General features: G+C 36.2%; 1 protein-coding gene across 2 annotated transcripts; it reads left to right on the forward strand.

The window, feature by feature from the left end:
- Positions 1-576: 576 nt before the first annotated feature.
- LOC105152068 (LIM/homeobox protein Lhx9) lies at positions 577-12,610 on the forward strand. 2 transcript variants are annotated; one of them, XM_087415025.1, is made up of 5 exons: positions 577-902; positions 3,278-3,451; positions 4,363-4,587; positions 8,327-8,591; positions 9,134-12,610. In XM_087415025.1, exons 1-5 carry the CDS (start codon positions 577-579, stop codon positions 9,386-9,388), a joined length of 1,245 nt encoding a protein of 414 aa, XP_087271151.1. In that variant the 3' UTR covers positions 9,389-12,610. The 2 variants fall into 2 exon arrangements, with proteins under 2 accessions (XP_087271151.1, XP_087271150.1); XM_087415024.1 differs by having other exon boundaries at positions 4,363-4,583; positions 8,356-8,591.
- Positions 12,611-16,778: the final 4,168 nt, after the last annotated feature.

Genomic DNA, 16,778 nt, shown 5'->3' on the forward strand with positions numbered 1-16,778 from the left:
AAATTGATTATTGACCAATCGATTACTTTCCTCACATTCGATTGCGATTGGTCAATTTTTTTACGGCTTAGGGTTTGAAGCTTAAGTTTTACATCTTAAAATCTCATTGTAAATACTACTTTATGCGTATTTTATGGTAGCTTTGACAATTGAAGAAATGTGTAAAGGGCTGTAAATACTCAGTTCTATGTCAAGATTGACGACTGCGGTTTCATCATCCATGCAATTATGTACAATATGCAGTACAAATGAACATAATTATTGTCATATTTTCACGAATTGTACGAGCATTATTCGAAGAAATTTTTCGAGATTATTATTTTTAGAAAATTTACAAGCCAAGCAGAACAATAGGTCATAAAAATGAATTGAAAAGTGACTTTTAACAATTATTTTGGAGTCATTTTGTCATCACATGACTTTTTGTTCTGTTTGGATAAACACAATAATTGATCGTAACTTTTTTCGTGTCCTTGGCACGCTTTATCCAAATAACGTTCGCAAACGTTTATACGAAGATATGCGATAACTTGCAGAATGCAACGGCATACATCGTAGCGGCGCGCGTGAAGCGAGATGCTGAAGGAAGTCGGCTGCGGTAGCACCACACCCCCGCTGGGGGACGGGGGTGGCGGGACGAACGGTAGGCAGATCGGCGCGAACGAAGGGGGCGGCGGAGGCAGTGGGGGCGGCGGGGGCGGCGGTGGTGGCGGTATCGGCGAGGGTGCTCTCGGTTGCGGTGGCTGCGGAAGGGAGATCGCCGAGCGTTGGTACCTAAGGGCGGCTGATCGCGCATGGCACTGCGGCTGTCTGCGCTGCTGTCACTGCCGGGTCCCTCTGGCCGCCGAGCTCACCTGCTTCGCCAGGGATGGTAACATTTACTGCAAAGAGGATTATTACAGGTTAGTTGATGCATAAGTAATGATTTAAAGGAAAATCATCTTTTTAAGGAAAGAGAGAAAACAATAATTAAGAGGAAGTCTAGTCTGTAAATATAAATAAATAAATATATTTTATATATATATATATATATATATATATATATATTCAAATATACAGTTGGAAAATTTGCATTAAGTTTGACACATTTTAGATGTCCTGGTCCATAGAAATTTTTATGTTAATTTAAAACAAAATGCAGAATATGCAGAAAATAGTACATTATAAAAAATTAACACAAGAAATACTTGACATTATTTGGAAACAAATTGTGAAAATATATTTTTTCAATAAAATTAATGTTAATAATATATTGAATTAAAAAATGTACATTTATTTTTTATATTTATTTATCTTAAAATTTATTTTTTAATATTATATTTACATTATTTGTTCATAAATTGTATTATTTTAACACTAAGAAATATTAAATATTAATTTCAAAAAATATTTAAACAATATAGTCACATTATGTTAAATTAATACTCGAGTATATTGAAAAATGAACACAAAGATTTTCGCAAGGGCCAAATTTAATAAAAATACAAAATGTTTTTAAAATATAAAGCTTATACTTTCTTGTTTCATATATTTTTCGAAAAACTTTATCATTTCTATTTTAAAAAAATTTATGTTTTCCGAAACTCATAGCGTCTATTTAGATAGCGTTGAATTTACGTACAAGAAACATCCTCTGTTCTCCCTTCCTCTTTTTTACCAAAATGTCTTCTTCTTTGGACATAAAATGTCCATTAATAATTGTTTCCAAATACTCAAATACACAGCTCTAGTCCTTATTCAGGAATATGGTCTTGAATTCCGTGCTCGGCGCGGTGCTATACTTGCCAATAAAGAATGTGAAGAATCATAAGAAGAACGAGAAGAAAATCAATTTCGAAAAATGAAAGAGATGTTAAAAAGAGTATCGCTTATTAAGTTATTATTAAAAAAATTTAGTACATCCAAATCTTTAAGATTTGATATTTATAATAAAAGATTTAACATTCGTAGCGTCAAATCTCAGAGAGGCTAAAGATTGGAACGCGATTTGTCTTGTATAATAATGTAGTAAGCAAAGAATTAAATATTATTTATCACGGGAAATAGCGCGTTTACGCGATGACATTCGACATTTCAGAATGCGAGGGTGGAATGAAAGGCCGAGAGGCGAGTTCGTTAGAGCGAGCAGGGGAGGAATTCAACAGCCGTCCTTCTACATGCAATATGCAACAACGCGAGCCCTTTGTTTCCATCTATGAATGTGAATGGTCTGGTTCGATCCCTTGCAAAATTCACCTCAAGCGGGAATTCGCAATACATTCGCGAACACATACATGTGGAAACCATATAATGTACTGTTAGATTCTCAAGCGTATCCAGTTTTCTCTAACTTTCAGACAAAATTAATAAAATTAGAAGTGCATGTAACTTGTTAAAAAATACGAGTTAAACAAGCGCTTCAAAATTTTTGTAACGTTTCAGTCAAATTGCCATTTAATTAATACTAACGGGTGAAATAAATAATTTAACCAATTTAAAAGCGTGTGAGTGAAAATTCCGAAATCTGTAAGTTTCAATCAAATTGTGAATGTTTTTAAATACTAAAATATTTTAATTTATTATTAGACAATTTGTGTATAATAAGTATTTCCGACTATTTATAACCGATTTAAATCTTAAAATATATTTTGAAACATATGAATACAGGAATATTTTTTATGTGTCTATTTTAAAGTTTAAAGGAATAAAATAACTGAATTTTAAAACTAATGTTTATATTAGATATTAACCAATTATCGTCAAAATGATATGTCAAAAGTTGTAAATAATTTTGTAGTTTTTATTTAATATACTTTACAACTTAAGATTCTCTCAACGATGTAATTTGAAAACTAATTTTATCATTAATGGTTAAATTTTTTTTCTTTGGACTTTAATTTTTATAGAAACAGAATTTTATAAAAATAATAATGGGAATATAAGAGTATTTTAAAAAATATTAAAGTTTTGAACCTTTAAATGCAATTATAAACCACATAAAAAAGCTGTCTAAGATATTTTTTTACATCTTGTCTTTTGACAATAATTGCTTAGAATGAAATATAAACATTAGCTTTGACTATTTCAGCCTTTAAATAAATAAATGGATATATATAAAAATATATGTGTCTCTTAGATTTTTGTGATTAACAAATTTCTCGAGGAGTATTAAATATTGTTCCAATTTCTTGTAAGATAATCTTCTAATAACTAGAAATATTAAAGAAGTTTGACCTTGCGAAATTTGAAAATTCATACACCAAAAGATAATAAATCTCTTGAATTGTTGCAATTGCAGATTATTTGCGGTATCTCGATGCTCCCGATGTCGCGCTGGCATTTCCGCCTCGGAATTGGTGATGCGAGCGCGCGATCTGGTGTATCATGTGGCGTGTTTCACTTGCGCCTCGTGCGGCACCCCACTGAACAAAGGCGATCATTTTGGCCAGCGGGATGGACTGGTGTATTGTAGGTGAGAAACAAGAGTGTCTGATCATTACTATCCTTCAAAGGCCGTCTCTCCTTGTTATCAACGAGTTCGATGACGAGGTTGACAGGAGCACGAGTCGCTTTGTCGCATCGAGTCATTCTCCCCTTTACCATCCCTCCGTGCTAATGACGGTTGTTGAGTGCTAATGATGGTTATTGGAATGGACCGATTTGATCTCGGGTTCCGGGAAGATGACCACGACGACAGACACCGCGAGGCGTGAGAATGAGAATTTATAATATCAAGATTTAAGAGAGACATTCCATGATTTCTTCCATTTCTAAACGTTTACGAAATAAAATATGTATCTTAAAATTGTCTACTTTCTAAATCTTTTGGAATGAAATTTGAGTCAATTCAGAAAAAGAGTGAAAACTTTTCACTCTTAAATAAGAGTGGCAGATTTTCACTCCTTTGGAGTAAAATTTACTTCAAAGAAATGAAATCTTTTTTTGAAACAAAACTTTATTTTTTAGAATGATTTTTACTCCAAAAAAAGGAAATCTCATTTCTATAAAGAGTGAAAATCTGCCACTCTTTTTTTCAAGACTGGTTCAATTTTCAGTCTGTTAGAGTGAGATTTCATTCCAAAAGATTTAGAAGAATACACTATAAAATTTTCTAACTATCAAAATTTCTCGCGACTCTAAAGACCGAGAGATTTTATCGCAATGAGGAAACCAGATGCTTCGAATTTACCCAACAACTCGGCGATTTAATCCTCGACTTATTCCTCGACTAACGATGATCCCTGCCGCTCGTTAAATCCCATCCCCGCGTGGTATCACGGAGTCGAACTCGTTCATCGAACTCGAACGTATAACGCGGAGGTCAGGTCGTCTATCGACTACTTGACAGAGAGGTTGACGACTGACGAGCACGTCGCTCCCAAGACCACACTACGAGTTGCTGTGCTGCGCCGGCGATTACGGGGGTGCTGCCGGCAGTATCGAAGATCTCGGCTCGCCAGGGGTGTCGCCGCTTCCGGCTTATTACGAGCAAAGTCCAATCACTTCCGGCACGGTGCAGAAAGGCCGACCGCGGAAGCGGAAACTGTCAGAAGTCACCGGCTCCGAGCTTCCCGTCACGATGAGACTGGCCGCTGGAGCGCTCGGTGAGTCAAGCCAATGTATGTTCCGCAATCTTGTATCGATCGTGAACGATCTTGTTATCGTCCCTCGCATCCCTTTTTCTTCCCTAGAGTTACCCCTAGACTCTTCAGTTTGGTATTCAATTTTGGTACTTGTGATGCCTGACTCTCCCACTCTTTTCTTTTCCATTTGACTCTTTCTCTCTCTCTCTCTCTCTCTCTCCCTCCTTTCTCTCTCTTTCTCTCTTCCTCTCTTTATTCTACGCTACAGCAAACGAGTTAATCGGCGGAGTTGTATTATTTACCGAGCATCGAGTATAATGGGGCGTTCCTTCGTGCAAACATTTGCTCGAGCCTGCAAGAATCGCAGATGTTATTTCATTTCGTTTGCGCGATTATTCGACTCGTTAACTGGAGTATTCGACATTGGCGAGCGATAATCTTTGATTTGAAATCTCGCGCGCTACGCAGATGTCTAATTGCTCAAAGATTCAGAGTGCGGATCCCTGATAATAAAGATCCTATATATATATCATGATTTCGAGGCATTTATTTCGTCTGGTTATAATTTTCATTCTTTCTTTCGAATAGATAACAAATGATAGTGAAGTTACAGTGCGATGAAAATCGTGCGAGAATTATAGTGTACATAGTTTCGTAAAAATCAGCATGGTAGGTTAGACCTTGAGTGTAGACGCAATATAAATCGCGACGTTAATTATCGCATTAAAAGTCGCCATTACGACCTTAACAAAACACGGATTTGCGGTACTTTGACCGACAAAAATTAAAAACATGGTGATTCTTCGCTCGATGACTTGTGTCATTTGCCGATTGACGTGCATATCGTATCGCGTTTCGATATGATTTTACGACATCATTTCGACTCGGGCGCAAACCAAGATGGCGACCAACTGGTGGTCGCGCGTGATTCCCAGTTATTTTATAATCGATGAGAGCGAGAATCACTCTCCTCGGACTACCGACCGGAATTTACGACCAACAGCCATAAAATCGTCCATGAAGTCCTGCGTGTGTGATCACGGGTGGGAACAGACGGTCTGGGAGAAACCCTCTCGCGGTGTTTTATTGTCTTTATATATAATTGGGACAGTTTTTGCGAAAAGGATACGCCGACGATGGGAGCCTTGATGAGCCCGACGGTGGATCGCAGAGAAACTCTTGTAGTAATAGTACAGATACAAGAAGATGACAATCCGACTATTCCAAATCCGACTATTTTATTATTTCCTAAGCTGCGAAAAACATACCACATCTAATACCTGACACTAGACCAGTTGATGTATTAGATTATGCTAAACGGAAAATTACAAAACAGTTATCAAAGCGATTCGATCTATACTCAGAGAGAAACATAGCAATAGCATCCATAAAGTATAAATACAAATTGCATGCGTAGAATGGATGCCCATAATTGAATTTGATTTTATAGTTACAATAATTACATACTGATTTATTCAATTATATATATCAATATAAAATTTACATAAGTGTCTCAGGTCTCTTTACATTTGCTGTCATTATGTTTTTTTCTTTGCGTGTTAGGATTTAAAAATTCAAAATTTTCTATAGGAAAAAAATACATACTTTTGCTATATAATAGTTTGAGTATAATAATACCAGGTTTAATTTGACTTATAAGTGACATGAAAACAGCTACATTAAAGGCCAGCTACATTATTGTTCCATCCCAGATAAACTATGGTAATTTACCTACTGGATAAATAAAAAAATAAAAGCATAAGACAATGAACTGAAGTTTACTGAAAAGTAAAACAATTCAGCCTAAATATTGAATATAAAATTTGATTTTATATCATTAAGGCTAAGGCTTATTCCATCTTTTTCACTTTACTCTCTTACTCTTTTACTATTTTGTTTATCCAGTAGTTAAATTATCACATATAATAGTTTATTCGAACAACCAGTTCTTAATATAACTGTTTGACTTTTAAAAATCAATAAACGATATATTACAATTATTATCATGTAAAGATGATTTATAACAAAAATATTGGCTTATTTCTTGTCACACTTTTTTATATTGGTCCATCTTGGAAAGATACTATCCTTTCTTACTAGGGAAGAACACACGCGAGCCCTGGGAAGCTTCCCTCTTCCAAGCGGGAATAGGGTGGGAGGATAGATTTGGCGGTTTTAAGAATGAGATTACAATTTGTCAGGACGAGTTAGAAGGCCAAAATTGCCGAGAGACCGAGGACTGAGAATCGACGACAGAACGAAAGAAGGATTCCGATGCCGGCAGCGCGGCAAGAAACTTGCGCAGGCGGCATTATAGCGCTCTGGCCGGCCATTCTGCTGGCAGTGGCCACGCATTGGCCACAGCAGCATTCTTTTCCGGGCAGATCGGCCAATCGATGCATCTCCCAGTGCCGATACCTATCTGTCACTGTCCTCTGGTGCCTGGAGCCGTTCTTCTTTCTGCACAGACAGAAAGATCCCGCCGGAATCAAAAGACACGCTGGGAAAGTCCTAATTTCGATTCGATTCGCGTGTAAAATCATGAATTGGTCTTTCCTTTTTTTTTATTCAATTGCGTTTTTTGTAAATGCAAAATGAAATCTGCGTATATTTAGGTTTTTGATGGTACAATAGAGCTTTTCTTTTTTTTATAGACTCATTTTATGAGAAAAATAATTGTCCGCAAACGCGGAAAGAACTTCCTACGGCATTTTTTAAACGAAGAAGCGTATTAATTGATCAATTAGCGGTCATGCCATCCCGCACGAATTTAACTGAATTATGATGAACAAAAATAAAAAAGCGCGGAAAGGGAGAAAGAGAATCACCGGAAAGAGGACAGGCGTACTGCAGTTATGTGCGCAGTTGCAGTTGTTGCGCGCCGGCAGAATGAAGGAACGCATCCAATAAATAAGACGACGAGGGTAACCATTGAATTCAATCGGGAGAGGAACGGGTTCCAGTCGACGAAGCGACCACGCGAGACGAGAGAGGGGCGAAGGAGGATCCCAGAAGTAAATCCTCAAGCACGTATGCACTATTACTGTTTATTGTTCCGAACTTCCATTCCCAACGGACGGCGATCTGCTGGTTCGCCAACGAGAGGAAGAGAAAGAATGAGAACGCAAGAGTATGAAGAGGGGGGGAAAGGGAGAAAACCGTTTTCGCGAATGTGGCTCTACGGCGCCTTCGGAATTCGTTTTCTCATCGAGACCAACGACACATGGATTTCGCTTTTTTTTTGGAGATAATTCGGGAAGCACAATTACGTTAGCGAGATTGGAAGGGACAATAGCGCGAAAAGAGGTCGACTTCTCTCGGAGATAAAATCCTTCTGAAGTTATACTGTTCGGTACGGATGGACTCATGAATTAAAGAACACTGGAGAATTAAGTAGAAATAAAATATTAGGAAGCTGTCTTGATTTTTATACAGTATAATTCTTGAACGAAAAAAGGATATATCTTATAAATTTAAATGAATTCAACATGACAATCGATCGTTTCTTATTTGAGAAATTTGAAGTTTTAAAATTCTTCAAAATTTCGTGATTTTTTTCAATTGTATATTCAATATTTTGGGATTTAAGAAATTTTAAATTTTTGGTTCTGGAGCTTGCAATTTTTTATATGCATGAATGAAACGATTCGATGATCTTTTTTAAGTGCAATGCGTTATCCTGTGTCCATTTTTCTCCTCTATCGCATGTCGCTCCCGTGTAATGTCGATAGTTGGACGCGAAACTGAAAAGGAAAAGAAAAGAGAAACTTTCTAGCGGACGTCGCCATTGCAGAACTGCTGCATCCCACGGAGCTGTCCTCGTCGATGGAGTCGCTGGCTGCGTACGACGCATCCGTGGGCTCCCCGGGACCAGTGCATCAGAATCAGCGAACGAAGCGTATGCGTACCAGTTTCAAGCATCACCAATTGCGAACCATGAAGAATTATTTCGCGATAAATCAGAATCCGGACGCCAAGGACCTCAAGCAACTCGCGCAGAAGACTGGCCTGTCGAAAAGGGTGCTACAGGTACGAGCTCTTCCGTTTGTATACGGAGTGTTTATGAGGAGACAATTATCACTGACGATATTACTTCTTTATTGACGAGTTTCCTTTGATCGCAAGAGTATAAATTTAACTAACCTACGTTAACTCTTGCAAAAAAAACTTCTCTAAAAAATATGGGTGGATTTAACACTATAGATATTTAAATATAACTCTCACCGTGTTGGTAACATATAAATATAAACACTAACGTAGTGGATTTAACACCACCACGATGTTTATATCAACACGATAAGAATATTTTTAAATTATTCGCCGTTCTAAAATATGGCATTAAATTTACACTTGTGGTATTTTATATCAAGATCAATACGGTGATAATTATATAACACCACATAATGTTCAATTCACATCCATATTTTTTATAGTGTATCTCTCTAAACATATTATTTAATTTTTTTCTATTTTGAATTCTTGGAACAAGTATTACTACAATTATCGATCGATGTTGAAGAATCCGTTAAAGAGTTAAAATTATACAGTCCCTTGATTTTGCGTCTGTTTAGGTATGGTTTCAAAACGCGCGCGCGAAATGGCGACGAAATCTGATGCGGCAGGACGGTAGCAACGCCGGTAGCAACGTCGGCTGTTCCGGAACGGCGGTATCCTCCAGCACCGGCAATTCTCCGACCGTCGGACCGGCAGCCAGCATACTCGGCGACAGCAACAGCATGCCCTCGACCTCGATGGAGGAGTTACACGCCCTTCACCATCTGCATTCAGGCGTTTCCTCTCAGGTCTCCTTTTCCGATCTCTACTGACGACGGCTTGAAATGGAAGAGGATGCTTACAGTACTCTCTCCAGCCATCTTGGATGAGGGATTATTGCATATCTTTGTGAATCGACCCCGAGGAGAAACTTGACAAGTCGATGACGTGCGTCCATCGTGGGTCTTAACAAGAAATCTCGCTGATGAACGCTGACGTTGCTAATATATCGTGGCAGCGATTGTCTAAGTCTGGTTTTCTTTCTAGAATGTGATCCTTGCCGTGCTAATTTTAAGAACAATTACTTAAATTTCACGGAAGCCGATGTAGTTTAATCTCTCGCAGGAAACAAACTTTGGTTACTTACGCGATATCGATCAAGATTAAATGCCTGGCCTTCTTCAAGATTTGGACAAAAATGTGTCGTCGGATTTAATAAAGGAAGTGACTCGTCGGAGGACTTTTCTGAAGGTAGCCTAATCAGGTAGAATTTAGCGGGTAACTTCGAGGATGATTATGATTAAATAATCAGTGATAATAATCATAGTTCCATGCACACCCGAATTATTTACCAAAGATTACTAGACGAGAATAGTAATAATGTAATCTAGGTACGTATGCAAAGAGGGTATCATTAGCGATTATATCGATAATTAACGATGGAGTTTCGGGCACTGTTCGACATATGGGGTGTTCCAGAAAGATGTATACTAGATATATGGCAGACACACGTGTTTAAAAAAAAATTGGAAAAATTCCTTCTTGATAAATTTTTCATACGATGAGTTTAATTTTAATTTTTATCTGTAACTTAAAATGTTTTTGAAATTTGAAACAGTTGAAAGTTTTAAATATTTCTGAAAGTCTTTTTACATCTTCGATGTAACCAATGACGTAGGTCGTACAGAGCATAGACTGTGCCATTCGTAATAAATAATTTATTAAATGTGTGTCAATAAAAATAAGATAGAGAGAGAGAGAGAGAGAGAAAGAGAGAGAGAGAATTGAAGACAACCAATCTTCTCTTTAAACTAACATATTAGCTGACTTCGCGTCCTGTTTCTCTCATTTTTATCGATCAATTTTTACGGATTATGCAGTCTATCCAATATATATTTTTAGATGTAATATTTAGTAAGCATTCCTAAAAGATTTTGAAAATTTAGGTATATAAACATAAATTTTAAAATAATAAAGATATGAAAACATCTAAAAATACCAATCTAAAAAATTTAAATGTTATATTAGACATTTCTAAGTTAGTTACATTTGAATATGTTTAAACGATTTGTCAACGTTTCTGAATGATATTTGAAAACTTTCATAAGTTTCGAGGAAATCGTATGAATTTTTTAGACTTTATCTAAATTGTGTATTTTATGAAATATATCAATATCATTTCTAATTATGTATGCAACTGTTTAGAACACCCTGTACGATGTCACAAGGGCTGCTAAATTAAATGAAAGCTCGCCCATGCAGATGAACACGTACATTACATGTGCAATCATGTAGGAAAATTATTTCATTTATCCTCTCATTGATTTTATACGAAACTTGGCGCGCGACTATCTTTTATCAGCTTCGCACAGTTATCAATTGACCAAAGTTAATTATTTAGATTACGTATCCATTAATTGAACATATAATCAGATGATGATAATTTACAATGATTGCTAATATGTTAATGTGATAATATTTTGTAATTTTAATTTTATCCAGTAACGAAGAAGATAAGTTTGCGAATTTATATAATTGTTAAAAGATATTAGAAATTGGAAGACAAGATTGAATCTCATAAACAAAATTATGCGAAGCTCGATAAAAATTTAGGCGATTGTCTATGAATTTTATATTAGTGGTGTAAACGTATGAAAGTTTTTCTTAAAAAAAAAAAGGAAAAACGGCGTTCCTCTGCTCGTGCCAAAAAACTTAGCTAAGAAAAAAATTTTTTAACAAGCTGCTGGAATTCAAAGGACATAATATATTTTTGCAAACCGCGGTCCGGATTATCGCGTGTCATTCGGAGGATGAGAGATTTCGCCTTGATCAAGCCTTTCACATTATGCGTTCTTGCATTCATGTTTCCCTTTCAAATCGTCATCTTTGAATTCGAGCAGTACGAGGCACACACATACACACGTGTTTTGACGCAAGTTTGACGCAAATAACGCAATCTCACCCACGTGTGGTTGCGAAGATTAGATTGTCGCGAATTTGCGAAATCTTGATGAATTCGATCTTTTTGGGCAATGTATAGCGCATAATAGGAATCTACTCGTTTATTTTTTTTCACTTGAATATATTTCTTCTGATAATGAAATACGCAGAGTTTGAAATATTGTGAAATTAATCAAATTAACTATTGATAACTTTTTCTTGCGACATTTTTTTTGTATATTGATTAATATTGATTAACCTTGTTCTTTTTTCAATCATCGTGTAATATAATACACTCTAAATTTTTCGTAAAATCTTAATGTTACTTAACCCTTCAAATACAGTTTAAAATTAAATATTAAAAATATAGGCAGGAATTAAAGAAACATTTATCGATGATTGAAAAAAAGAATGAACAAGGTTAATCAACATACAAATGTCGCAAGAAAAAGTCGTCAATAGTTAATTTCACAATATTTTAAATTCTGCGTATTTCATTATCGGAAGAAGTGTTTCACTCAAGTGAAAGAAAAAATTGGTTGTTGTACCAATTTAGATAATAAAATATGGCACAGCATTTTTATATGAACTATATATCAAAATCATATATTGACATTGCGGATGGGCTAACACAACTAAAAATTTGCTGTTACAATCAAAAACTGATTGCTGCAGCCATATAAAAATGCTATACCATATTTTACTATCTAAATTATTACAGCAACCAATCTTTTTTTCAGTGTGTGATCTTAAATCGCGAATCCACAAAGGGTTAATAGTATTCACGTACTTTTGTAAAAATTAATAACGGAAAAAAACACATCATATCTTTCTCCTATGTATTTATAAACTGCTATATTAATTTTTTTTATTTCATCTTTTGAAATAAAGTGAGTCCAAACACTTTACGGGCATCTTTCACGACGTATCCCGTCACGTAATGCTCGGCAGGGAAAATTAATAGGTCGCACATTAGATATGTGTAGCATAGCGATCATTAAGCGTACATGTTAAAGAACGAAGCAATTATTTCCAAGTCTATAGACAAATTAATGTGCTACATTCGAGTGCAACTATTATCATATAATAAATGGTTACGTACGTCTTGACTCAAATGTAACTTCCTCTCTTCTAATTTGATGTCCCTTTTCAGAAGTATAGATTGTACAAAAAAAAAGGTAAGTTCGTGTTCCAATTAGTGCACAATATAATACGAGACATACGCTTTGATTTTTAATGAAGCACGATAATCAAATTAAACTTTAATTAAACAAAGTAATTTTACACATTTCACATATAGTATATCCAAATTTTTGACTTAATATATTGAAGCACGTGAAACAATTCTTTATTTTTATTATATTAGTTAATAAATAAAGAAATTTTGTATAACCCAATAAGATGGTATTTGATCGTTTTTGCTTACTAAACACAAAAATATCAATAAAAATTCTGTAGTGCGCTTTTGTTATTGAAATGTTTACCAGGACATCATTTTTAATAAAAATGTTATTTATTTTTCTTCCATTACTTTTATATCGCGAGATGAATTTAAAGCTTTCTTTTCTTTCAACTATATGAAAAAAGTACATACCAACAAACATAAGAAACTCAACTCTTCAATCTCGATTTCCAACTTGACAACTGATATATAAGTTGTAAGCTTTCTTCAAAGGTTTATAAGCAATCTACTTTGTATTCTGAAATGAAATTCACACACATAACGAAATTTATTTGATGCATTTATTTTACAAGATTTAAAATTTTTTAATCGCAAAACTTAACTACTACAAATTATTAGTCGCATTTAGCATTAACAAGTAAATATTGAAAAACATACAAGTAAATATTGAAAATCTGTGAGATTTCAATATGTTGAAAATCGAAATCCTTTGAAGATACAAACACACCTTCAAAGATTCAACCTTGATGTCTTACCGATGACACGTTTCCATCATCCATTATATATCACGTCCCGAGCACTATTAAATCTTCTCATCACATGCGAATACGCGTTTAGCGATCTCTCGCGAGGTGTAAGTGCAAGTTGTAATTAGCATCAAATTAGGTTATTTAAGGATTTCACGTTCGGGTCAGAAGCGGATAAACCGAAAGGAAGATACGACGACGATGAGGAAGAAGAAGACGACGAAAGAGAAGAAGTAGAAAGAAGTAGAAGAAGGGAAGAAGTGCGACGGGGCAGACAAGGGTTCTACTTAGGGGTTATACCAACATAGCGAGCTCTCGTGTAAATTGTAGGCCTCTTGAGTCGTATAAGTGTACCGCATGCCGTATATATTTTGTCGGCGCTCATATAAGTTAATTTTCAATCTATATGCGGGTTCTCTTGGATGGCGCGCGGCGACTCATCAACGAAATGAAGAAATTGAGACTCTCGTTAATATTTAATGAGCAGGGGGCGCGCGCGAGCGAACGCGGATACAATAGCCGTCGGTCCCCGGGGCCCGACGTCAGCGGACCTCGAAATATCACCTCTCCAAGACTCGCGTCGCGCATTTACATGCGCACGGCTTTCAGACTCTCGGGAGATTCTCGAACAAATAAGAAGTTTCGTTCGTATCCGTGGGTTCCCGCTGTATTTTCTCCGACGAAGAAGCCTTCTTACGGTGCCGCAACACGGCAGGTGCGCGCGCGGAAGGATCGCGCTTCTCCTTTTTCAACCGATGATCGTGAAATATAAGCGATTGGAACCTTTTGCCGATTCTCCCTCGGCCCATCTTGGCTTTGTGCTCGAAACGAATATCTCGTTGTCTCTCGTTGACAGCAGAAATATTTGTATGCTCGATATCACGGGATGCGTGGATACTTTTTATTCTAACGATGCTTTCAGCATGCCTGCCCGAAGGTTGAGCGAAGCGTACGTTGGACTGATGCTCGCATTAACGTTAATTACGAAGAAAAACTATTTAACATTTGTCTGTGGAAAGATATTGAGATACCAAGGATGTTATCAAAAATATCTGATTCCTTAATTTTTAAAATATTTTGTGACAAAAAATACATTATTAAATACATTGCAAGGTGTAATGCTTTCGATATACAGAAAGATACTTTTCTGCGTCAAAAATATATTTTTCATCGATCAATTATTTACAAATTTATATAAGTTGTTAGTGACGTCAGTTTCACTTGAAAATCGTTAACTTTTTCAGCAGATAACGGTGTAACAATTGAAAGTAACAGATTGTCACAGAGTTTGCAATCACTTATATACTCTGCTGAGAGTCACACAAACGGAAAAAAACAAATACCTTCCACGATCGAATTTTACGTTAATTATCCATACGTCGTTAAGTCACGCGAGATTGTCCGGGTGTCACGAGATAAGAAAGACTCGCGTTATGACAAGAAAAATATTCAAGCAAATTTCTACAAGCATTTCTACAAAGAAAGAATCTTAATAGAATTAAGCATATTATACCTAAAAGAAGGCATGCGAGAAAATACTGGTATTTTTAAAGAATTTTTTTGAAGACATCATTTCATTGATTTTTAAAAAAATCGAGAAAAGAGTAATCAAATTTATCTTTTCTATGAGCTGTATTCATCTTTATCTTGGAGACAATAATTAGTCTCAAATGACATTAAAAGTGGCAGAACACTATTACATAATAAAAAAAAATTTTATCAGTTTACTTATCAATGAAGAAGGTTTCGTAATGTTGCATCTAGATTAGTAATTATAATTAATTGGAGCTTTACGGATCGGTTTTTTCCTCACGTAATGATAATTTTTGGCATTTTCAATATAATATAAAAAAAATTGTTTAATGGAAATCGATTGAGGGCGAAATAACAGCCTCCTCCTTTACAAAAAATGTTGAAATTATATAATACAAAATGCTAGAAGCCAAATCATCATTAAAAGTTAGCGTTACAGATCGTCGGATTCTTGTCGGATAATCGGCGAAGTCCGGTCAAATCTAATATCCAAAATTACTCACCGATTCTTGGCAAATTAGTCGCACGAGCCGCTCCAATTTCTTAGGACTCGGAAACTAGTGTTAAATTTCGAAAATCATTATGCCGACAAAAACAATCTCGCACCCGAGGAAGTCCGTGTTGTAGCTACCCTAGTCGGTAAAAAAAACGCGTCTCGAGGACGAAGGACAATAGGGACAAAACTATGGTTATACCGACGTCGGGAGGTATCCTCAAGTTGCCTCAAAAAGTGGACCAATTTTCAGTAATTTGTACGCGATGGATCGTTGGATGCACACGCAGAAGAGAGCTGGTCAGGAAAGGCATCCCTCCACAGTCGTTCTCAACCCTTCCTCATCGAGATAGGATTGGGCGAGTACGTATGGCAGTTCGGAGGAAGCGTAAAGAGAAAGAAGGATTGAAGATGGAAAGATACAGGAGAGGCTCACGGGAATCTATCTTTTTGAGGGAAAAGAAAGATTCCAAGCGAGCAAGTCCGGTCGATAGTCTTTTGTTCTGTCAAACGTCGGACGCGCCTGCTCCATGAGGAAGCCTTGAGAAGAATGGAAAACGAAGGAGAGGAAAAGAGAAGGAGAAGATAGAAGAGAGAGAAAGCATTAAGAGACAGGACAACGAAGAACGAGACTAGAGAAGTTTTTATCACAGCGATTGTGAAAGCGGTAAGACTGGAGAGCGTTCATTCGGAGTGTGTATTCGGTTCGATACATACAGGGTGTTTGGTAATTGATGATACTCGTACAAGCGGAAAGAATCGATAGCTCGGAGAGAGAAACAGGACGATTTGGACATGTTTTTGCACGAAGATTCTGTTTCTCGGTCGCAAGCTCGAAAAATTTAAAGGTCCAAATCTGGACACTGCTAAATCAAAGGATCTTGATCGCAAACGTCGAGTGGTAATGAATACCAAAAATTATAATGTTTTAGCAGAATTCTGCCGATATGCGCGCGTTAATCGCGAATCTTTATTCTATCACTTATATAGGTTTGTTTTGCTAATACCTCATACATTACGGAAACTTGCAGTAACATTGTTACAACGTTCATAATGTGACACGGAAAAAATATTTGGTTGAATTAATTGGAATTCTGGTGGAAGATGAACGATCTAAAATTCTGGTTGAAATAACCAATTCCAAAATTCTGGTTGAAATAACCAATTTGCAATCTACCAGAATTCTATTTGAAATAACTAGAATTCTAGTAAATTTAACCAGATATCTAGTAAACTTAACTAGAATTTTGGATCATTCATCAGAATTCCAATTAATTCAACCAAATATTTTTTTCCGTGTACCGCAATATTGCTGGAATATTGCAACA

Source organism: Acromyrmex echinatior, chromosome 17 (assembly GCF_024713525.1).
Source record: "Acromyrmex echinatior isolate Ae372 chromosome 17, ASM2471352v2, whole genome shotgun sequence".
NCBI lineage: Eukaryota > Metazoa > Arthropoda > Insecta > Hymenoptera > Formicidae > Acromyrmex > Acromyrmex echinatior.